General features: G+C 41.3%; 1 protein-coding gene across 2 annotated transcripts; it reads left to right on the forward strand.

The window, feature by feature from the left end:
- The first annotated feature begins 4,256 nt into the window (after positions 1 to 4,256).
- LOC114665391 (gastrula zinc finger protein XlCGF57.1-like) lies at positions 4,257 to 23,400 on the forward strand. 2 transcript variants are annotated; one of them, XM_028819939.2, is made up of 4 exons: positions 4,257 to 4,353; positions 9,544 to 9,645; positions 15,769 to 16,244; positions 21,898 to 23,400. In XM_028819939.2, the coding sequence occupies exons 3-4, from the start codon at positions 15,803 to 15,805 to the stop codon at positions 22,953 to 22,955; spliced, it is 1,500 nt and encodes a 499-aa protein (XP_028675772.1). In that variant the 5' UTR covers positions 4,257 to 4,353; positions 9,544 to 9,645; positions 15,769 to 15,802; the 3' UTR covers positions 22,956 to 23,400. The 2 variants fall into 2 exon arrangements, with proteins under 2 accessions (XP_028675772.1, XP_028675763.1); XM_028819930.2 differs by lacking the exon at positions 9,544 to 9,645.
- Positions 23,401 to 25,336: the final 1,936 nt, after the last annotated feature.

Here is a 25,336-nt window from a genome sequence, read left to right on the forward strand (position 1 = left end):
AACTAGAACATCTGGCCATAGAACAAGGCCATGACTGGAACTTGTACCCATTGAACAAGGGCCATCATTAAACAAGAATGGCAATTATTTCCAAACCTAAATATGGTTCTGTAGGTCTCATCTCCAAAACCATCAGGGCGAAGAGAATCTAAAAATAATATCTCCCTTTCAGCTACCAGTAAAACCTGAAATGTTTCCATATCAATACATGGTTAACAGTGCTATGATTTGTCAAAATAATAAAATAAAAAATATTGTAGTTGTATGTAAGGAATTCAAACTCAACACATAGCAAATAGTGATCCACTTGATCTTGTTGCCTGCTCCAAGCAGGAAACAATATGGCATCTTTCAAACCCAGGTTGTCCTGTAATTATTGAGATATAAATATTAACACACAATTATGAATATAAATGAACAAATAAATACTGAACTAGAAACTTACTGGCAAACCAACAAGTGGGTCCACATTCTTGGTTTTCCATGTGGGCACCACATACATATCCACAATGTGAATATCTTTCCCCTGTTAAAAACAGAATTAAAGAATTATAAAGGAATAAACCAATATAGAAACAATATTTAATCCAACAAAGATCAGTGAATGAGACACAAAAACAAATGACATGTCTTTGGGCTTCTTCTTGTACTATCTTGAAGCAGGCATTTCCAATCTAGAACAGATTAACAGGATTAAATAAATCAATTATGCAAGTAAGTCATATTTAATTCAAGTTTTCTTAGAGGGTTCTATTAATGAGTAAAAATACCAAAAAGTGAATACACTTACATTGGAATCCATGCACCGGTTTAATCCAAGACTCCAGAAGTCCTCACGTGTAAGGCAGATATTTCCATCCTTGACAATCAGTTCTGCTGAGGGACGATGTGAGTCCAGGACATACTTCAGCTAAACACAGAAGTAATTATTGTAGAAGTTAATAAAAGATGTTCATAAAAACACTCTGCAAGCTGGCTGTAAAACCACAATTACATTTCCGTTAACCAAGCAATAATGCAAAGGTGACAGGTCACTTGCCAATTCATCCTGAAAAGGCCCCAAATCCTTCTCCCACTTATCTCCTAAGCAAGCACAGAGATGATCATTCGCTTGAGAAGATATCCAATATCGATGGTCCTGAAGACAGTAATCCTTAGTTGGTCCACGATCTGATATAATAGATTAAAAAACAAACTTTTAAAATTTCATTCTGTCTGTTACAAATAGCAGGAATTTAAAATTTCTGTTCTTTTGGACCAGTTTCTACAGCAACATTCATTGAGGTTAAAACATTTATCCAGATCAGAAACTCAGGTAACACCCTTACTTTCCAAACTGTAGTATGGCCTCAGACGTGAGACATTCAGCTGATGGTGCTTTCCGTCGTCTTTCATGACTGTAGCGACACCTTTTGAAGAGATGCTGGATACAGTAAAAGGCCCTTGGTGACGGCTGGCAAGGCTCGGTTTCAGACACTGCTTTTTTGGGTTTTCAGAAACAAGGACAGGATCCCCAACATTGATTGTACACGTTTTCACCAACTTCCTTTTACAGTTTCCATAAGACCTCTGTTGTCTTGTCTGCGCCTTCTCAATATTCTTGATAATCTGCAAAAGCAAGCATTAAACTTTAAATTCTGTAATATTTCATAGGCTATATTGATTAAGACTTTTTTAGGGCACGGACCTTTTCATTCAAAGCTTTCATTTCTTTAACTCTGGTGTCAATGTCTTCTTCTGGATCTCCAATTTCAATAGTTTCTCCCATTGGACAGGCATTTGAAACTTCTGGTAAGCGCGGATGTCGGTGAAAAAGCAAAAAATATGGAGTGTACCTTGTTGAAGACTGGTTATAAAAAGTTCACCATTAGCACACTGCATTAGGACTAATGAAAGGTCAAACACATTAGAAGATTGTCAACCGGGGCATGTGTACCCACCTGCCTAGCTGTGTTGATGCCATATACAACTGCAGGAAGATGGAGGTCCCAATCATTGTGGCTCTCATTAACATATTTTCTCAGTGCACGTTTGATATTTTGATTTGTTCTTTCATCCTGTTTATTTCAAAATTATTTACAAACTTTTAACAAATAATCTTTTTTCAGTTACCAACAACATCCAACATGAATTGAAAAATTAAACACACACAATTATCTGCCCATTTGTCTGAGGATGGTAAGCACTGGAGACAGCATGCTTTATTTTTAGGCCTCCAAAGATATTCTCATTTAACTGTGGACAAAGAATCAACAGAATTGCTTCAGTAGTTCACACAAGGGATAATAAATGGGTTTATGAATAATGGGCTTTTTCAAGAAATGTTTCAATTTAAAAATAAAAAGCATTTTTTTCAACAGTACCTCGTTGACAAACTCTTTGCCTTGGTCAGTAATGATCTTCCTTTCCTAACCATGCCAAATATGTACAGTTTCCCTATAATGGCTGCAGACACTTCACTCGCTGATTTAGTTTGTAGAGGCTCAGCAACGATCCACTTTGTGTAGAGGTCAGTCATGGTCAACACATACTTGTTTCTTCTGGCAGTTTCACACATTGGGCCAAAGAGATCCAGACCTACCACCTCCCAAGCTTCTTTCACCTGATAAAATGTTTGCCATTAAATCATTACCCTCATTTGATTTTATTTCACAAACCTGAAGCCAGCCATTACCTTGATAGAATGCAAGACTGGTGCCATGGTCTTGATGGGATCATTCAGCTGACCGCGGTGACAACATCTCACCTAAAACAAGAGATACAAACTGAATGAAATTTTGCATCATATGCTTACTTTGTAGATAAGAAAGAATTTAACACTTGGAAAGCTACAATAGATTTGGAAATAACTTTAGTAACTCACAAAGAAATTAGGGACAGCAGCAAGGAAAACAAGAACACAAGAATACTATAAAAAAACAAGCATATTACGAAGGAAAATAATCCTAAATAACTAGTTACCAGAGGATGTTAAAACAGGGCTATTGACGACTAGGTCTTGCTATGGTGCAAAACCAACTTTGTGAGGGTGACATCATAATTATATCTCGATTCGTCTCTTGGCAAGGAAGAAACAGAGGACCACCTAGTCTACTCTTTGGGTTAGTAGAAAAAAAATTTAACACACACAGTTTACCTGCCCACTTGATCCTTCTTGACACACTAAGGGTTTATGGGAGAACTGTAAAATTGGGCATCATTTTGAAAAGACAGAACAAACTGCACCAGTCCTCAAAAGAAAAATTGAAGCACAGAAACAGGTACTTTAAGGAAATTGTATGACTGCCTGGTAATTACATCTCAGCTCTAGGGGTCTTGCAAAAACATATGACCAACATTTTAATATGAGCCAGTTACTGTTTCTTAGCACAAGTCATGATAATCTACAGCCTGAGGCAGAATCGTTCAATGTATCTCAAGATTCACACTGGAGTATTTGCAAAACTTACCCAATTAGCTACATCGTTTGTAAGAGTTGGCCAGAAATAGCCAGCAATAGCTCTGTTTCTGGTTCCTCTCACACCGTTATGGTTGCCGGTTCCAGGATTATCATGACACTCCATTAGGACAGCTCTCTTTTGTTCTTCACTCATGACAACGAGACGAAAGTATTGTGGGTTTGGCCCGGTGTAAAAAAGTTGGTGGTCTGTCAGAGAACAAAATGATATATTCAGTCATTACTCTTAACATTGATGAATACTGTGACATACTTTTAGGTCACTAGACTTAGAAGGATAAATCTAATCTATGAATTAATTTTCCTGCTATGTTTACCTTTATTAACACTCTGTGGAGGGTTGCAGCAGGGAGAGGGGTTTAATGAGTAAAACCACAACTATAGGTCACAAAGAATTACTTGAAATTGAAAAGTCTTCATTTTTTCAAGAAGTGAAAAATATTCTTCTTCACGGAGAAAAATTCAATATGCACTTATTCCTTATGGCGTTCATTTTTCTCCTTCTCACTCGAATGGCGGAAGTTCTATTTGTTAATACAGACCGATAAATTAAAATCCCGCGGTAACATTTTTTCTCGTGTGTCGTACACAACGTAGATCGGGTGGCGACAATGCTCCAAGTAGATATTGCCAAGTAGATATTGCTGCAGACCGCCCATCACTACGTCCGGGCTCTCCGCCGTCTTTCCTTTCTGTTGTGACCAATCACAGTCAATGTTTACGTTGTTGTACGGCTGAAGCAGCCAATAAACAGCAACCCAATAATAATGGAGAGCCGCCCCAAATATACGTAAAAGAACAAGGCGGGGAAAGTGACATCACAAGCGGAAACGCCAAACTTTCCTAGAGCGCATACTTAACGCGGCGTCTTTTACAGAAAAGCAAAGGGCACGGAGGTGAGTGAACGAAATTTGACTGCTTACTTTAAAAATTGGGACGGAGTGTTTGAGCCAAGCAGTGCATTCACATCCATCGTCTTTATTTTGGGGGCCGACCGAATTCTCCGGTGAGCTGTGCGTCCTCCCCCCTCGCTTCAGTTCACTGTCCCCACACGTCTTTTCCACTTCTCTGCGTACAAGTTAAAGTCCGCTCGGTGCTCCATAAGAGCGAGAAAAATTCTGCCGTTAAATTAAAAAGAATATGAAACATCATCAGACGTATGTCGCATAGCTCGAAATACACATCGACCACAAAAAAAAATCGATTTCTGCGTAGCCTGATATTTTTTGTTTGTTTGGCCCCGTGGAAAGAAGTGACAGTTCAGCTCTAAATTCCCACTCGGCCAGCTGCTTGTCATCTGTGCAGCTCCACCCGTCTCACCGCTCATTTCCATTCACTTTCTCGAGGACCATTTAAACCTCTGACCGCACAGATAAACTTCAACTGTCCCTCGGTTTTAGTTTTTGTAAACGATTAGTAGAATTCGCCGTGAAGCTCGCAGGGACAACGATACCGCCTGTAGTTCTGGAATTCTTTGGCCCTTAAGTCCGTGCTGCCCAGTGGGTTTGTGTGGTCCATATTTTCCGTGCACAGAGAACATGGAAATTATTTCTTTTATGTGCTCATCGACTTGCTGAAATTCGCTCTCGGGAACCATGATGAGTGATAGATGGGATATGAAAGGCACTATATAATGGGAAAGATACACAGAGAAAGTCATCTTTGCACGTGCTGATCCACAGGCAATTTCAGGGGCATGCAAAAATTTGGGCACCCTTGAAATGTCTATTACTGTGAAGCAGAAGATGAACTGATCACCAAAAGGCATCAAGTTAAAGATTTCTTTAATATATAATATTTAATAATAATAATACATTTTATTTATATAGCGCCTTTCCCATGCTCAAGGCGCTTCACAGAGTCTTAGAAAAAAAACAGCAGTGTACAGTTCATCCGGAAAGTATTCACAGCGCATCGCTTTTTCCACATTTTGTTACAGCCTTATTCCAAAATGGATTAAATTAATTTTTTTCCTCCGAATTCTGCACACAACACCCCAAAATGACAACGTGAAAAAAGTTTACTTGAGATTTTTGCAAATTTATTAAAAATAAAAAAACTGAGAAATCCCATGTACATAAGTATTCACAGCCTTTGCTCAATACTTTGTTGATGCACCTTTGGCTGCAATTACAGCCTCAAGTCTTTTTGAATATGATGCCACAAGCTTGGCACACCTATCCTTCACCAGTTTCGCCCATTCCTCTTTGCAGCACCTCTCAAGCTCCATCAGGTTGGATGGGAAGCGTCGGTGCACAGCCATTTTAAGATCTTTCCAGAGATGTTCAATCGGATTCAAGTCTGGGCTCTGGCTGGGCCACTCAAGGACATTCACAGAGTTGTCCTGAAGCCACTCCTTTGATATCTTGGCTGTGTGCTTAGGGTCGTTGTTCTGCTGAAAGATGAATCATCGCCCCAGTCTGAGGTCAAGAGTGCTCTGGAGCAGGTTTTCATCCAGGATGTCTCTGTACATTGCTGCAGTCATCTTCCCCTTTATCCTGACTAGTCTCCCAGTTCCTGCCGCTGAAAAACATTCCCACAGCATGATGCTGCCACCACCATTTTTCACTGTAGGGATGGTGCCTGGTTTCCTCCAAACATGACAACTGGCATTCACACCAAAGAGTTCAATCTTTGTCTCATCAGACCAGAGAATTTTCTTTCTCATGGTCTGAGAGTCCTTCAGGTGCCTTTTGGCAAACTCCAGGTGGGCTGCCATGTGCCTTTTACTAAGGAGTGGCTTCCGTCTGGCCACTCTACCATACAGGCCTGATTGGTGGATTGCTGCAGAGATGGTTGTCCTTCTGGAAGGTTCTCCTCTCTCCACAGAGGACCTCTGGAGCTCTGACAGAGTGACCATTGGGTTCTTGGTCACCTCCCTGACTAAGGCCCTTCTCCCCCGATCGCTCAGTTTAGATGGCCAGCCAGCTCTAGGAAGAGTCCTGGTGGTTTCGAACTTCTTCCACTTATGGATGATGGAGGCCACTGTGCTCATTGGGACCTTCAAAGCAGCAGAAATCTTTCTGTAACCTTCCCCAGATTTGTGCCTCGAGACAATCCTGTCTCAGAGGTCTACAGACAATTCCTTTGACTTCATGCTTGGTTTGTGCTCTGACATGAACGGTCAACTGTGGGACCTTATATAGACAGGTGTGTGCCTTTCCAAATCATGTCCAATCAACTGAATTTACCACAGGTGGACTCCAATTAAGCCGCAGAAACATCTCAAGGATGATCAGGGGAAACAGGATGCACCTGAGCTCAATTTTGAGCTTCATGGCAAAGGCTGTGAATACTTATGTACATGTGCTTTCTCAATTTTTTTTGTTTGTAATAAATTTGCAAAAACCTCAAGTAAACTTTTTTCACGTTGTCATTATGGGGTGTTGTGCGTAGAATTCTGAGGAAAAAAATGAATTTAATCCATTTTGGAATAAGGCTGTAGCATAACAAAATGTGGAAAAAGTGATGCACTGTGAATACTTCTGGATGCACTGTATATGTAACATTGGATACAAATATTTTCCTGAATCGAACAATGAAACAGATAACAAAGCATTAAATACAACAAACCAGAGTAAAATACTAAATTCAATACTAAAAGAAAAACCTAACAAATAACATGAATTGTGATAAAACAGACACACAAATTATCCTGACCACCTGGACAGAGAGGTAAACTGAAGGAAAGGGCAGAATGTTAAGTTAAAAGCCTTCCTGAAGAGATGTGTTTGAAGTTGTTTTTTAAAAGAATGAATGGAGTCTGGAATAACATCCCAAAATTAATTAGATCAGCAAAGTCTGGGTGCTATGGCACTGAAGGCCCTGCTGTCACCCATAGAGTGCAGGTTAGTGTGGGACACAACAAGATTACCAGAATTAGAGGACCTTAGTAGGTGAACAGGAGCAGAGTGATGGAGAAGGTCACTGGTGTAGTCCGGTGCAAGGCCATATAAAGCTTTGTAGGTTATTCATAGAGTTTTATATTCGATTCTGTAAGACACAGGGAGCCAGTGAAGGCGAAGCAGGATGGGTGTGATGTGCTCGCTGCTGCTGGTTACAGTAAAGACTCTTGCAGCTCAGTTTTGAATAAGCTGGAGCCAGTAGGGAATTACAATAATCGATGCGGGATGTGATAAAAGCAGGGACGAGTTTCTCAGTGTTAGAAAAGGAGAGGAAGGAGCGAACACGGGATATGTTACGGAGGTGAAAGTAAGAAAGTTTCTTAATGTGATTTATGTGGGCGGAATAAGAGAGGGAGGAATCAAAAATGATACCAAGATTCCTTGCATCAGAAGAAGGTCTGAGGAGATCACCGTCAAGAGTGGCTGTTGAAGACAGAATTTTCCATAAACTTTAGGTGACTTCTTTAAAACTGGCTTTCTAACCCCTCCACAGATTTTATACTAACAGACTATAAATTTGAGCACATCATTTAAGACATCTACTCTGCAGGGCAAATGTCATTTTTTCCAACAATTTTCACAGAGCCCCGAGTATTTGACTTTTTATTGAAAGTGAGCTTTAAAGAATTCACCCACAGTATATGTAAATGTCTGAGTTCAGCTGTAGGGTCTGTTACAAAGCCTGGGGAAGAAGGTGTAGAGCTCTAAAGAACAACATGAGAGATGTGACAAACAGGAGGAGGGCGTTCAGCTCATTTTTTGCTCAATTGTTTAGCTAATAGCTAAGCTCATCCAGATACTTAACAGTCGTCAACCACATGTCTTGGTGGTTTGTTCAGATTCCCACAAGTCTTTGCATAAAGAAGTGCTTCCTGGCTTCAGTCTTGAGGTGGTAATCTTGCAGTTTAATTTTGACTGTTGGGGTTTCGATTTGATTCAAAATCGGTTATCAGTTCTTATGGCTGGGCAATATATTGCATTTTCAATTTAGATCAATATTTAATAAAAGAAAAAATCAGTATGGAAAATCCAATATTGTGAAGTTTAGTACTTTTATTTGACTTTCCACAACTACTTTGGAATGTTAAATAATATCTGTAGCGTCTCCAGCGCTCTTTCTAAGGGTTGACTATGCCGACTCCACTCATGTTGTCTGGTGATGTTGAACGTGAAATGAATAGAGCGGGGGTCACAAGAGGAAGTGTTTAGATCAGGAGTTCTTAACTGGTGTGGTATGGAAACCAAATGCTGGGGGTATAGGACTCGATCTCTGGGTACTGGTATTTATTTTATTTAATGTATTCATTTATACTTGGGTAGTACGTGAATGGAACGCGATAATCTTCGAGAACATTTGACATTTCCTGCAAATGCTTGTATTTAATTTTACACGTGTGTGTATTTACTATAACTTAAATTTTAACTTTAAATTTAATACATTTTAATCTTAATATTTCAAATCAAAGTGGAGAAATCAACTTGATGTGTCAGATGACATGCGAGTAGCTTTGTCCGTAACTGTACCCCGATTCCATGCTTTGATTGCACAAAAACAACAGCAAATATCTCAGTAGATTAGTGAAAGTCTGTGTTATGTGGTTGAGATACTGAAAAAACTTGCACATTTAAGTTTGTTTTCTTCTTTTGTGTAATACTCAACTGTAAGAAGTACAATTATTGGTTTATAATCTGAAACAGGTGAATCAAAGTTTATATCGTAAAATAGTTGTAGCTGTTTGTATATTTGTCATTTTTTTAATTTTGCTTTTTGTAAATAAATATGATAAAGTTATCAATGTTTATGATTTTATTTCATGTTCTCTTCCTAGCTATCCATATCTAAAGTACAGTAAATTCAAGCTGTTGACATATTTGGAAATCATACTGGCGACTAATATAAGGAATGGTGATGATTATTTCGACAGTCAAGTAAAGGGGGTATGGGACCATGTTGGACAATCCACTGGGGGTCTGCAGTCATCAAAAGGTCAAGAACCCCTGGTTTAGATCATGTAGGGCTAGTGCTGCTGTCCTGAAAATAGTTTGATTTTTCCCGGGATGGCAGTTCAAGAAGTCACACATTACTGCATATGGAAAGGCCATCCAGGCACGTGTGCTCTTCTGCTTCCCCTACAAAAGGGGACCCTGCAGTTCTATAAAATGTTTGCCGTGTCTTTGCAGAGCTTATGAGTGCACCAGAAGTCGGTATGGTGATGGGGGATGAGAGCCACAATTCCTAGCTACCTTGTGCCCAGGAAATACTTGTACTTTATCAGTGTTCAGGTAACTATACTAAACACTAATTTACATGAATTCATCAGGAGTGAGATGACGTCCCTCATTGGTGTATTTCATGCATTCTTTCTACTGAAACCTTAAAAGCAGGAAAAAAAGAAAAAGAAAACAGCCTTCATAGTTTTTTTTAATCTTTCTTCAATGCTCCTTTATCACTTATGGGGTAAACTGCATTACTGGACATCCATTTTTCAATTTGAGTTTGTATTTGTGTTCAATTGGTGAATGGAGCTTTTCTTAAATGACTGTGCAAATAATGCATTAAATACTTGACAAATAAAAATAAGTCCTCGTCTTGACACTAAGCTCTCTACCTACGTAACAAATGCACAAACACATGACTAAGGCACAGCCCTCAACGCTGGCATAGCTGCTGAGAGGACAACCCAGTGCCTTGAATTGCATGTACAGAGACTGCCGATACATTGGCATTTACGGAACCGCGTGTGTGTTTGTTTGTTTGTTTGTGCAGGGGTTTGCATTGTTTAGAAGATTAGAAATGTGGGATTCAGTTTTGAATGATAAATATACAAATTATGATATTTTTTTTTTCCCCTTACAGGCCTGAGATATGTGTAGGTGTATATGAATAACTTGTATATCAACGTCAACGAGTCAAAGTGTGTGTGTGTGTGTGTCTGTCTGTCTTTTCGGCCCGGAAGTGAGAGGTGGGGTTGGGGTAAAGGCTCTGCCTCCGAGGAAACAGAAAACTCGCTTAGCCACTAATAACACAATTGATGTGAGCACGCTGGCAAAATGAAACCTCCGAAGAAAGACAAAGTCGCTAACATCGGCAAAATGGTATCCCTTTTACTTTTCCTCCCGCCGCTAATACACGAGCGATGCAAATCCTCCTAGGAGAGAGATACCCAGAACAGTTCCTTTCAATTACCTGACATCACTACATTTCAGTTTTTTTTCTCATGATTTCAATAGTTTCTAGGACCCCGGGCTTTTTACAGCACAGGCGTACACAGCCAGTGTGTGTATATATAAGTGTTAGGTTTTATTTATTTATATAACACATTTAAAACAATTAAAAGTTGACCAAAGTGCTTTACATATAACAAAGGCTAATAGTAAGAAATAAAAGCCAGATAAAGACTCCTCTCTCTATTGTAATAATGAAGTCTTGGGTCGAGAGGTTTTCTTCTCGGGAAGACACTTTGACGCTTTAAACGCTCATAAGCGAACAAACAAGTGAATATAAGTGCTTTTTTTTTTTTTTAATTTTTTAGCAGAAACATAAAACTATGAAGTGTAGGAGCTGTATCCACAAGGGGGCACTCTTTTCCCCCCTGGGACGTGTCCTTTCTTCATGCAGAACAGACTAGAGCCAATGCCATTTCTTTTGTAACCAGGGCAGAAATAATGACACGAGAGAAATATGGCACTAAACGAGATGTATGTATTTAACTTGCTTTAAAAGGTAACATTCATTCCCAATAATACAATGTATAGTCAGGTATACATACCTATTCCGGCCGGAGAGAAGTCAAGGGACATCACAGCCGACTGGGGGAATGCTGACAACCAGAAGTCTCGTCTGGTGGAATATCGACGTCACAGAAACATTTCTGACTTCATGTTGGAACCTCGTCATTATGACCACTCACATATTTACGTATTCATAGAATTCATGTCAGATGTGGGCAACTACCAGATAGGCTGTGTGCCAACATCTTCACCTGTTCTCATCATTTGTGGCTTCTGCAGACTGTGGCTCTGTTTTGGTGCAGCAGACATCAACACTTTTTAAAATGACTTACTTGTGTGTCCTTCACACATTTTCTGCCCATCTCTCTAGCCTGCACCTTGCAGTTGTCATTTGTCCATCTCTCTCTGCCAATCTCTCTCTTTCAGCTGAATTGCATGGCTTTAAAATCAATTTCATAGATTATATTGGCGCAAAATAACCTCCTTGCTACAGGAAACCGACCTTATTATGAGGAGCAAACCATTCCATGATTTCGGACCAGCCACCGCAAAGGAACAAACTGCATACATGGGACATTAAGCAATAGCTTAATATGAAAACCTCAGCTGCCTGGCTGATAAGTATGGAACAAGAACTTCAGCCAAGTACGGTGGCGCTGACCCATGTTATTAAAATTTACCCAGTAACTAACGAGGAGCCAATGAAAAGAGGCCAACACCGGAGCGATGTGATCCATTTTTTTTTTTTTTGTTGCAAAAAAGTATGTATTTAGACTACATGTCCAAAAGTTTGGGGACACTTGACCACCACACATTTATGAACCTGTTGGTATGCCATTCCAAAACCATGAGCATTTAGTCAAAAAGTCAAAGTGAGCTTTATTGTCATCTCAACCATATACAAGTATACAGATAGACGAAATTGTGATGCTCAAGGTCCACAGTGTAATAACATGACATGTAAATAATAAATTAAAAATAGAATTAAAAATTTACATTTTTAAATTTAAAATTAAATTTAAATTAAAACACAAACAAGACAAGACATTGTGCAAAGACAAGACAAAGAAGTAGCAGCAATGGTCCCCCCACCTCCAAAGATAAGAGCCTTCACTCTTCTTACCACAAGATTTGGGAATTTGTGCCATTTGTGAGGTCCGGTGCTGAAGTTGGATGAGACGATGTGGCTCCCGGTTAGCATTCCAATGGTGTTCAGAAAGGTTGAGGTCAGGCTTTTGTGCAGGACACCCAAGTTTTCCCCCTGGACAGTCATAAACTTGAACACAAAAGGGCCTTCATAAACTTGAAGTGCCCAGTTGTGTTTATGCACTGTAGCATTAACATTACCATTCACTGGGACCAAGGGGCCTCGTCCAGACCCTGCCGTTATCCTTCCTCTACCAGACTTTACAGTCCAGAAGGTGGTGGTGTTCTTGCATCCACCTAACCCAGATTGGTCCACCAGGCTTCCAGATACTAAAGAGTGATTGATCACTCCAGAGAACACGTTTCTACTGCTCTAGAGGCCAATAGCAGTGTAATATTACACAGCACTCCAGTCGACGCTTGGCATTGCATACAGTGGTCTTAGGCTCGGCCATGGAAACACATTTCTTGAAGCTTCCCATGCACAGTTCTTGTCTAGATATTTCTTCCAGAAGCAGTTTGGAACTCGGTTGTGAGTGATGCCACAGAGGAGAGGCCATTTTTGTGCTTTTCGGCCTTCCTGGCCTACCACTTCATGACTGAGCTGTTGCTGCTCCTTGATGGTTTCTCTTCACAATTAAAGCACTCTCAGTTGACCAGGACAGATCTAGCAGAGCAGACATTTCACAAACTGCCTTGTGGGGAAAGATGGCATCCAGTGACAGTCCTATGTTTAAAGTCACTGAGCTCTTCAATATGACACAATGTGTGTCAATAGAGATTGCATGGTTATGTGCTAGAATCGACGGACCAGTTAACAAAGGTACAGCTGAACTCAAACATGTAGAGGAAGGTCCACATACATTTGTTCATATTTCATATGTGTGTGTATATACAGTGGTTATAGAAAAGAATCCCCCCCTTCGAAATATTCCCATTTTTTTACTTTACAGCCTTAAATGAAAACACACACAAACCAATATTTCTTCCCAGCTTTACTTACTCAATGCACCCTCTAACATCCAAGTGAAAGATATCACAGCTACAGTTCAGAAGAATGATAACAAATCAAAAACAAAAAATCCTGAGATTAAAAAGGACCCCCCCCCCATGTCAATGTCATTTTGTTTAACCCCCTTTTGCTTTAATGACAGCCTTGAGTCTGTTGATTCTTCTCTATCAGCTTTGCACATCTAGATTGAGCCCACTCAACATTTGCCCCCCACTCTGCTTTACAGTTTAACTGTTCGAGTTCGGTCACATTGGATGGTGAGCGTTGGTGGTCTGCTATCTTCAGATCTTTCCCCAGATTTTCACTGTGATTTAGGTCTGGGCTCTGACTGGCCACACCAGGACATTCACTTTTTTCTCCTTCAGCCACTGTGTGGTTCATTTTGCTGTGTGCTTCGGGTTGTTGTCGTGTTGAAAGGTGAACATTCTCCCCATCTTCAATTTTCTGGCAGAGGGTAGCAGGTTTTCTTCCCGAATTTGATGGTATTTTGCCCCATCCATTTTTCCTTCTACCCTAATGAGAGCCCCAAGCCCCCCACAACAGGATACTGCCCCCTCCATGCTTTACTGTAGGTATGGTGTGTTATGGATGGTGAGCTGCATTGGTGGACCGTTTGGTATTGAGGCCAAATAGTTAGATTTTGGTCTCATCTGACCATAACACCCTTTTCCACTTGGCATCAGAATCTTCAACAACAACATTTATTTCTATAGCACATTTTCATACAAATAATGTAGCTCAAAGTGCGTTACATGATGAAGAAAAGAGGAAAAAAAAGACAAAGTAAGAGTTAAAATAAGACAACACTAATTAGCATAGAATAAGAGTAAAGTCCGATGGCCAGGGAGGACAGAAAAGGTGCATTCTGGCAAAGCTCAAACGAGCCTTAATGTTACCTTTTCTTGAAGTGGCTTTTTCCTTGCGACCCCCCCCGAACAAGCCACAATTGTGGAGCGCTTGTGAAATTGTGGTCACATGCACACAATGACCACTCTTTGCCATCAAATCCTGTAACTCCTTCAAAGCGGCCTCTCTTACCAGTTTCCTCCTTGTCTTCCATCCAGTTTGGAGGGACAGGGAGGGTCCTAGTAGTACCAAACACTTCTTTATGATGGACTTTACTGTGCTTCTTGGGATTGATAAAGCCTTTGAGATGTTTTGGTATCCTTCTCCTGCCTTATGTCTGTCCACAACTCTATCCCTGAGATCTTTTGAAAGTGGCTGGCCACCCATAGTCAGTTGTTTTCTGTCGGTTGCACTACCAAGCAAAGGAATAAATGGACCAGGAACATCTTCACTAATCACACTCATTACAACTGATCACAGGTGGAAGGAAGCCAGGAACCGCAATGGAAATGGTGGGCACTTAACACCTGAGAGCGTTGGGGGGGGGGGGGGGGGTCCTTATATCATCTCAGGATTTCTTGTTTTTGATTTTTTAAAATTTTTCTGAACTGTAGCTGTGATGTCTTTCACTTGGATGTTAGAGATTGCATTGAGTAAGTAAAGCTGGAAAAAATATTAGTTTGTGTGTTTTCATTTAAAGCTGTAAAGCAAAAAAAAAAAAGGAATATTTCGAAGGGGAGGATTCTTTTCTTTACCAACTGTGTGTGTGTGTACATATGTATGTATATGTGTGTGTGTGTGTGTGTGTGTGTGTGTATATATTGTAGCAGTAGGGGGTGCTAGTGCTCCCTTGAACCCTCATGTACCACGTCAAACACCAGGTAAAAGTATAACTTTTCTTATTTTTATTATAAATACGTGCACAAAGCACCCTCCACTCCACACTACTCATACAATACAATAATCACTACAATCACCAATCCTCCTCTCCCAGACACTTAGCCACCTTTCCTCCCAGCTCAGCTCACTCGTCTGGGGTTTCCCAGAGTCCTTTATAGTCCCTGACCCGGAAGTGGTTCCAGCCCAACAATCCATAAGTCCTCATGACTTCCGGGTCAGATTAAAAGTCCTTTTCTTCAACCTGGAAGCACGTTGTTCCTTCCGGTCATGTGATCATGATACACTTCCGGGTTATAGGGCACGTAGCACATTGTAAGCCTCCCTACAGCGGCTCCTGGTGGTCCCCTTGGTATCCAGCAGGGTTGTTTATAAAAACTACAATGTTCATAATGCCCTGCTGGAATTTGGGGAACTTCCATGCTGCTGGGAGGGCTCCATCTAGCGGCCTGTTGATGTGGACCGGAATATTTGGCCGGCCATCCCTCACAAATATATATATATATATATATATATATATATATATATATATATATATTATATATATATATATATATATATAATAAATAAATAATATAATATTTACACAGTAGAGAGATATAGATATATACTTGTGCCTCTTCTTGTATTGTCACATTTTTACTATCGTTTATGGGTCTCCAACTGTAGGGATCAATAACAGGAGCTTGAAATGTTTTGGGGTCTTTTTTTTTGTTGTGTTTTTTTTTTCTCTCTCTAGTGAATGCAAATTCTTATGTTTTTTATTTTCACAGAGTGGAAGAAGCAGCCGTTCCCTGTAACTCTTAGATGGATGTGAAACAGGAGATGTACCAGACGGACATGTTGGACATGGAGTTAAAGACTGTAAATATTAAGGAGGAAGAAGTCTTCAAATGGGAGCATGTTCACCATCAACAGCAGAGTTTGTGCGTTAAACATGAGAACTGGGAACAGGAGACCGTGGGCATAAAGGAAGAGTCCGAGGAGAAGCCTGTCGTCAGTGATATGGAAAAATATGAAATTATAAACAGAGTCAAGAAAGAAGACCTTCAGGCAGAGTCTGTCTGTCAGTCTGTGGGCCAAGATGAAGGTGTTAGTGGATTAGTTTTCTTTCACAGTATAAATTGCCCTGTTCAGGAGTGTTCTGTCAGTGTGATGTCTGATTTTTATTTAGACTCAAAGACCAATGAAGAATTATCAAGAGCAACATCTAAAGGTCATCCATCCCGTTCAACTCAGCCTGGAGAAGGTAAGTGGAAAGGAAAACTGAATATACAAGGGGGACTAAAATGTTGACTTACTCTTACTGAAATTTCACCTATTATGATATTTTTATTTAACCAGATTTTTTATTTAACTTTATTAAACCAGATTGATTAATGGAATCTTGGAAAGTGAGAGGATGCATGAGGAGTGGAGAAGAAGTGTACTGGTGCCGATATTTAAGATTGAGGAGGATGTGCAGGACCGTAGTAACTACAGGGGGATAAAATTGATGAGCCACAGCATGAAGTTATGGGAAAGTGTAGTGGAAGCTATGTTAAGAAGTGAGGTGATGATTAGTGAGCAGCAGTATGGTTTCATGCCAAGAAAGAACACCACAGATGCAATATTTGCTCTGAGGATGTTGATGGAGAAGTTTAGAGAAGGCCAGAAGGAGTTGCATTGCGTCTTTGTGGACCTGGAGAAAGCATATGACAGGGTGCCTCAAGAGGAGCTGTGGTATTGTATGAGGAAGTCGGGAGTGGCAGAGAAGTATGTAAGAGTTGTACAGGATATACACAAGGGAAGTGTGACAGTGGTGAGGTCTGCTGCAGGAGTGACGGAGGTGGGATTACATCAGGGATCGGCTCTGAGCCCTTTCTTATTTGCAATGGTGATTACAGGTTGAAAGACGAGATTAGACAGGAGTCCCCATGGACTATGACGTTTGCTGATGACATTGTGATCTGTAGCGATAGTAGGGATCAGGTTGAGGAGACCCTAGGAGAGGTGGAGATCTGCTCTAGAGAGGAGAGGAATGAAGGTCAGTAGGAACAAGACAGAATACATGTGTGTAAATGAGAGGGAGGTCAGTGGAATGGTGAGGTTGAGGGAGTAGAGCTGGCGAAGGTGGATGAGTTTAAATACTTGGGATCAACAGTACAGAGTAATGGGGATTGTGGAAGAGAGAGTGAAAAAGAGAGTGCTGGCAGGGTGGAATGGGTGGAGAAGAGTGTCAGGAGTGATTTATGACAGACGGATATTGGCAAAAGTGAAAGGGAAGGTCTACAGGACGGTAGTGAGACCAGCTATGTTATATGGGTTGGAGACGGTGGCACTGACCACAAAGCAAGAGACAGAGCTGGAGGTGTCAGAGTTAAAGATGCTAAGATTTGCATTGGGTGTGATGAGGATGGACAGGATTAGAAATGAGGACATTAGAGGGTCTGCTCAGATGGGACGGTTGGGAGACAAAGTCAGAGAGGCGAGATTGCGTTGGTGTGGACATATGCAGAGGAGAGATGCTGGGTATATTGGGAGAAGGATGCGAAGGATAGAGCTGCCAGGGAAGAGGAAAAGAGGAAGGACTAAGAGAAGGTTTATGGATGTGGTGAGAGAGGACATACAGGTGATGGGTGTCACAGAACAAGATGGAGAGGACAGAAAGATATGGAAAAAGATGATCAGCTGTGGTAAGGATGAAGAAATAATAATACTGTGAGGAAAAAAGCCATATGTAACAAACCTCTAAATACCAACATAAATAGAGTAGGAGTGGCAGATCTAGTGTCCAGTGCTGCACCGATGCTGATTTTGTGTGATATGTTTTGAGACTGTCAAAAACGTCCAACCTGACATAGCAATCATGTCCATACAGCGCACACTTTTTATTTTTCTGTTGCTTGTGCATGAGTCCTCCTGATCGACACTGCCCATTGTATTATTGTAGGTTACAACAGCATAAGGATAAGTGACTTCCACATTTCCCCTGACATGAATGTTGACACTTCCTGCACTGAAAACAATACCTTAGGGGCTAATGTCTTTCTTGTCCTTTCACTTGATCGCAGTCATTTAGCTTTTTTTGCCAAACACCTACCCGCAACACTCTCTGAAGCTTCATGTGATCAAATTCACCAGGTATATCGCCTTTTGTTGACCATCCAGTGCTGTACGAATCAATTTCACTATCCGTGTCAACGTCTGATGACAGATTCACACTGCCATCACTATCGCTTGATTCAACTAATGGTTCAGTGTCAGTTTGTTCTAAATCTGGCTTTACAGCTTTTTGTATAGGCTCCACCTACTCATGAATATTGATGCGTTACCATAGAGTGGCAAAATACATAGAAATATTTATCCTTTTTTTTCTTTTGCAGCATGATGTTATTTCATCCACAAGATGGCAGCAGCAGGCCATTCTTGGGAGTTATGTGTGCTGAACACAGTTTATCTTGTCATTACAGCTTATCCAGTGACACACTTGGGTTTAACAGAGAATTCTATTTTTATATAGAATTCCAAGCCCAAGAGAGTCATGGGGGTTAACACCAAGGAGATTAAACCCCACATTGTATGAATGCCAATCCTAGTGACAGTTGGGTATCTATGGAATGGATACCACAATGTTAATAAAGCTCTCGTTATTGATAGTGTTTATGTTGTCTTCATAAAGTATTCAGACCCTCTCATTTTTTTTACATTTTGCTATCTTGCAGCCTTGTGCTAAAATCACTTACATTCATTTTTCTCTCATCAAACAACGCTCCCTACCCCGGAATGACAAAGTCAAAGCAGAATTTTTGGAATTTTTGCAAATGTCAAATTGACAACATCTATTCAGTCCCTTTTCTATACACTTGAAGTTTGGCTCAGGTGAATCCCATTCTATTGATCATTAAGATTGTTCTGCTCTTTATTTGGAGCCCACCTCGGTTTAAGTTCAATTGATTGGATTTGATTATGTCTAGGGAAAGTCCTCACATTTGACCCAAAAACAAGCGGTGAGGTTGAAAGAATTGCCTGCAGAGCTTAGAGACAAGATTGTGTTAAGGCACAGATCTGATGAAGTCTATAGCATTGGAGGTTCCCAATGCCTCCACAAGTCTTAAATGGAAGAAATTTTTAAATACCACAGCTCTTCTTGGAGTTGGGCCAACTGAACAATCTTTAGCGAAGGATGTTGGTCAGAAAGGTGTTCGTCGATCTAGGATTTATGATAGAGAGGCCATACGAAAGCCTTTCCTCAGCAATAAACTTATGAAAGCCCACTTACAGTTGTCAAAATGGCACACATAGTACTCTCTGACTCTGAGAAACAAGATCAGTATTGTGTCTGGAGGAAACCAGAAACCGGTCATCACCTGTGCAATGCCATTAATGAAGCCTGGTGGTGACACAGTTGAGGGAAAGCTGAATGGAGCAAAATATGGACACATCCTTAATATAAACCTGTGGATATCAGATTGGGGTGAAGGTTCACCGTCCGATATGACAAAGCCAAGGCAACACAGGAAGGGCTTTGGGGACAATTCTTGCATATGTTCTTGAGTTACCCCATCAGAGCCCGAACTTCTCTGGAGAGACCTGAAAATGGCTGTCCACTGATGTTCTTCTCTGCAGGTCCTCTCAAGCTCTGTCAGGTTGGATGGAGAAGGTCAGAAAAATCTCCAAATCCAGGTGTGCTAAGCTTGTCGCTCAGACTCAACAGAACTTCTCTCTGGAGTCAGTACCAAAGGTGCTTCAGTGAAGTACTGAGTAATGGGTCTAAATACTTGTGTCCATGGGACATTTCTGTTTTTTTTTTTTCATTTTTAATAAATCTATTGTAAGAGATGGCCGGCAGCTCAACCCGGCCAGGACGTCCCTGAGATGGAAGGATGGGGGAAGGAAGCTTTTTTAGGACACTGCCTCTCCCAAGATGCTAGAAGGCAGCTTCCCTGGACTGCAGCGGTGCCCTGGATTCCTGCAGGGCACTATGGGACATGGAGTTTGACAACACAGCCCTGCTGGGTGCCACCAGGGGACGCTGTGGAAAGATGGTGGTAGATGAAGTTCTCCCCTAGCCCCAAAGTACTAGTGGATCACAGAAACCCCAAAGCACTTCCAGGTTGATCAAAAGCCTGAATTCTCCATCAGACTCGGAAGTGCTGGCAGGTCACTTGGATGGAGAAGCAGAAGCTCTTCTGGGTCAAGGACTATAAGAAGGACTGCTGAAAACCCAGCAAAGGGGCCAGAGTCAGGTGGATGGTGGACGAATCTTGCTGGGAGGTGTGTAGGACACAGAGAGAGAGAGAGAGAGAATTGTGATTATTATTGTATTTACTTGTGTTATTGTGGCTGTGGTGCTTGGAGGGCACTGTTCAAGAAGAAAAAGAAATTAAAGATCTTCTTGGTGCTTTTACCTGGTGTCCTGAGTGTCTGTCTGTTGGGTTTAAAAGGGCAACAGTGCCACCTAGCGTCCACACTGTCAAAATTCTTAAAATCCTGTTATTGCTTTGTAATTCTGGGATATCGAGTGTTGCGTGATGAGAGAAAAATGATTTTAAACAATTTTAGCACAAGAAGAAACTGTGAAAAAAGTGAAGGTACTGAGGCGCGATTCCCCTGAAGGTGATCAGGCTCGCAGGACCCTCATTGTTGAGGACCCAAGTGGCTGGTCCAGGCCAAGGGAATGCCCACATAACACATGGCTGTGGCAGATAGAGGTCATATCCGGAGAGTGGGACTGGACCATGTGTCTGCCTGAGGGGTTGCCAACCAGGATCCCGAGCTGTTTCGTCATGTGGTGGGTGCGTATACCAGTGCATGCTCCTCGACCTGACCTAACCTGACCTGAGTATATTTTATGTTGTATTACAGAAAAAGGCACCACTTTGTTCACTTGAATAATGGAAGTACTTTTAATAAAATAAGCAGGGTTTCTGTTTCTGCCATGGTATCGAATACAGTAATCCCTCCTCCATCAAAAATCCGCGAAGTAGAAACCATATGTTTATATGGTTATTTTTATATTGTCATGCTTGGGTCACAGATTTGTGCAGAAACACAGGAGGTTGTAAAGAGACAGGAACGTTGTTCAAACACTGCAAACAAACATTTGTCTCTTTTTCGAAAGTTTAAACTGTGCTCCATGACAAGACAGAGATGACAGTTCCGTCTCACAATTAAAAGAATGCAAACATATCTTCCTCTTCAAAGGAGTGCGTGTCAGGAGCAGTGACTGTCACAGAGATAGAGAGAAAAGCAAACAAATCAATAGGGCTGTTTGGCTTAAGTATGCGAAGCACCGTGGCACAAAGCTGTTGAAGGCGGCAGCTCACACCCCCTCCGTCAGGAGCAGACAGAGAGAGAGAGAGAGAGAGACAGTTTGTTTTTCAAGCAAAAATCAATACGTGCCCTTCGAGCTTTTAAGTATGCGAGGCACCGTACAGCATGTCGTTTCAGGAAGCAGCTGCACAAAAGATAGCAACGTGAAGATAATCTTTCAGCATTTTTAGACGAGCGCCCGTATCGTCTAGGTGTGCGAACAGCCCCCCTGCTCAATCCCCCTACGTCAGGATCAGAGAAAGTCAGCGCAAGAGAAAGAGAAAAGTAAGCTGGGTAGGTTCTCAGCCATCTGCCAATAGCGTCCCTTGTATGAAATCAACTGGGCAAACCAACTGAGGAAGCATGTACCAGAAATTTAAAAGACCCATTGTCCGCAGAAACCCGCGAAGCAGCGAAAAATCCGCAATATATATTTAAATATGCTTACATATAAAATCCGCGATGGAGTGAAGCCGCGAAGCGCGATATAGCGAGGGATTACTGTATTGTGAAATTTCACTGATATTGGTATCAAATACAGAAATTCTAATAGCGCAACATCCATAATGTTCACTTATATCATTGTTCATTTTGCATGTCTTCTGCAGGTATAGAGGAGAGCTTTCCCTCGTCACCTTTGGTTCAGACTTCATTTCATTGCAAAGCACAACAGACAGCGTTTGATGGAAACCTGAAGATCTGGACATCTGGATCACAGGTTTTGACACCAGACTTTTTGAAGTTCAGTTCTCAACCTGACAGGAAGCAAACAAGAACAGCCACCATTATTACCCAACAAAATGGGGGTCTAGGCCCTTTATATGTCTATCAAGAGCAAAGGAAAAGTTTGAAACACAAATCTAACAAAGGCAACTGGTCTATCCAAACAAGTCAAAAGCCATACCTTTGTTCTGAATGTGGGAAGAGCTTCTCTTTCAGGAGCCACCTGCAAACACACTGCAGAATTCACACTGGAGAGAAGCCATTTGGCTGTTCTGAATGTGGAAAACGATTTTCAGACCAAAGCAATTTCCAGGCCCACATGAGAATTCACACTGGAGAGAAGCCATACGTCTGTTCTGAATGTGGAAAAAGCTTCTCCAACACGAGCACTCTTCAGACCCACATGAGAATTCATACTGGAGAGAAACCGTATGTATGTTCTGAATGTGGGAAGAGTTTCTCACAGATCAGCCAGCTTCATACCCATAGAAGAATTCATACTGGAGAGAAACCGTATAGCTGTTCGGAATGTGGCAGCAGATTCTATGACAGGGGTAGTCTTTACAGACACTCTCGAATACACACTGGGGAGAAGCCGTATGACTGTAGTGAGTGTGGCAAAAGATTCTCACAAATGAACCAGCTTAACACTCACACCAGGATTCATACCGGAGAGAAACCATATTGCTGTTCGGAATGTGGCAGATGTTTCTCTGATAGAGGAAGCTTTTTGAAACACTCCAGGGTTCACACAGGAGAAAAGCCACACGGCTGTACTGAATGTGGCAAACGATTCTCTAACAGGAGCTGTCTTACCCGCCACATAAGCATTCACACAGGTGAAAAGCCATATTGGTGTTCTGAGTGTGGGAAAAGATTCTCTAGTAATGGCAGTTTTCGGTATCACCAAAGAATTCACACCAGAGAGAAGGAGAAGGCCTAGAAGGAGAAAAACCGGTGGCAGGCAAAGGGGTGCTTGTTGGGTGCCTGGCCTGGGCTTCCTTCAATTTTTTGATCTAACCAGATCTTCACAGGATCAAAGTTATCTATTTCTTACAAATTGTCTCATAGATGAGCATTCAGTGACTTCTATGTGCTGCCCCATCATTGTAAAATAATCAAATCGCCCCCTTGCTCAGATGTGGTGTTGTCCTTGTGCTTTCAGAACAATCTGCGTCCCGCACCATTATGAATGGAGAAAGGTTGTGATAAGGGATCTCTGTGGTTTGGGGTGGTGTTGACATGTTGCATGTTAATTAACACATATAAGTAAGAATTTCACTGTACTTTACAGATGGTACAATATTAAACCTATGAAATTATTTTGTAGGCACGCTCTGTCATCCTCTCATTTCCTCAACCATGAAAGTTAACTTTCTTATGTACAAGCTCCCCTAGTTCTATAATAATAACGCATTTTATTTATAGGGCACTTTACATTAGTAGTAAACCTTAAAGTGCAACATAAAAAGTGTAAACAAAGGCAAAGCAAAATAAAAACAGAGATAAAACAACAATAATTATAGCATTCTTGTTAATAAGCTTTCCTAAATAGAAAAGTCTTTAGCTGTTTTTTAAAACGGCCCACAATCTGCTGTGTTCTCAGGCTCTCTGGTAGAACATTCCAGAGCCGTGGAGCAGCAACTGCAAAGGCTCGGTCACCCATTGTATGAAGTTTGGTGACAGGGGGGCAAAGGCGGTAGGTATTTGTAAAACGGAGGTTTCTTGTGGTGGATTGTAATATAAGGAGTTCTTTAAGATTTTGTGGAGCATTTCCATGGATACACTGGTGAGTAAACAGAGTTTGTATTCAATATGGAGGTGAATAGGGAGCCAATGAAGTGACTGAAGGATTGGTGAAATGTGTTCATATTTATGCACCCTCATCAGGATCCTTGCAGCATTATTTTGAATTTGTTGGAGCTTTTGAAGGCTCTTGTTGGGTATCCCGATGAGGATTGCATTACAACAGTCCAGTCTGGAGGAGACAAAGCCATGAACCAGCTTTTCAGCATCACAGAAGGAGAGGTAGGGACGGAGTTTGGCTATGTTTCGGAGATGAAGGAATGCAGTTTTACAAAGGTGATGGACATGTGTATCAAATGACAGATGGGAGTCTTAACTTGACACCCAGATTTGTAACAGAAGGGGAGAGGGTACTGGTACAGTCAGAAAAGGAAATACAATTTACAGAGGAACGAAGTTGATGACGGGTGCCAATTAAAAGAGCTTCAGTTTTGGTGCTGTTCAGCTTGAGGAAGTTCTTGGACATCCAGGCCTTAATCTCATCCAAGCAAGAGGAAAGAGTTGATGGAGGTGTAAGAGAAATCGAATCCAGTCTCATATAGAGCTGCGTATCATCGGCATAGCAATGGAATGAAACTCCATGCTTGCGGATGATGTGACCCAGGGGTAGCATATAGATATTAAAGAGGGTCGGCCCAAGGACTGATCCTTGTGGGACCCCACAGGTGAAAGTGTGAGTATGTGATTTAGCATCTCCCAAGGCCACCTACTCGGCTCTATCTGTAAGATTGGACTCGAACCACTCCAAAGCAATGCCAGAAAGTCCAATTGTATAGTGAAGATGATGAAGGAGAATATTATGATCTACTGTATCAAATGCAGCTGTGAGGTCCAGGAGGATAAGGAGTGATGGAGACCCCTGGTCAGCAGCCATCAGGAGGTCATTGGTGACTCTGACCAGGGCTGTCTCTGTACTGTGAGAAGTTCGGAAACCAGATTGAAATTTTTCAAACAGATTGAATTTTTTGAGGTGATCCTGAAGCTGGACCAAAACAACCTTTTCCAAAACCTTAGACAAAAATGGAAAGATGGAGTTCGGATAATAGTTTGCTATCACTTCAGGATCCAAACAGGATTTTTTTAAATGAGGTCTAATTTTTGCAGTTTTCAAGGCCAGTGGGACTAAGTCACTCTGGAGAGAGTGATTAATGATATCAGCAATAAGAGGGCTTATATCTGATACATTAGCTTTTACCAGAGGAGTAGGAAAAGGGTCCAATGAACACGTTGAAGGTCTCATCCTCTGTATGATGCCCTCAACTTCTTTAACTGTGGTACAGAGGAACTGGGAAAGGCAGCCCATTGGCTTTAATGTAGAAACATCCAGCGATGGAGGGCTGGAGGCAGACAATGAGGAGCGGATGATGTCTACCTTACATTTACATTTACATCATTTAGCAGACGCTCTTATCCAGAGTGACTTACAACAGTGCTTAGTAGTCTACGACTGTTCTTCAGTCTTTAAGGCTAGGATTAAATCTACTGTCATTAAACAAGTTACCGCTGACCAAGTTGTAC

The sequence above is a fragment of the Erpetoichthys calabaricus genome, chromosome 1, assembly GCF_900747795.2.
Source record: "Erpetoichthys calabaricus chromosome 1, fErpCal1.3, whole genome shotgun sequence".
NCBI classification, from domain to species: Eukaryota; Metazoa; Chordata; class Cladistia; order Polypteriformes; family Polypteridae; genus Erpetoichthys; species Erpetoichthys calabaricus.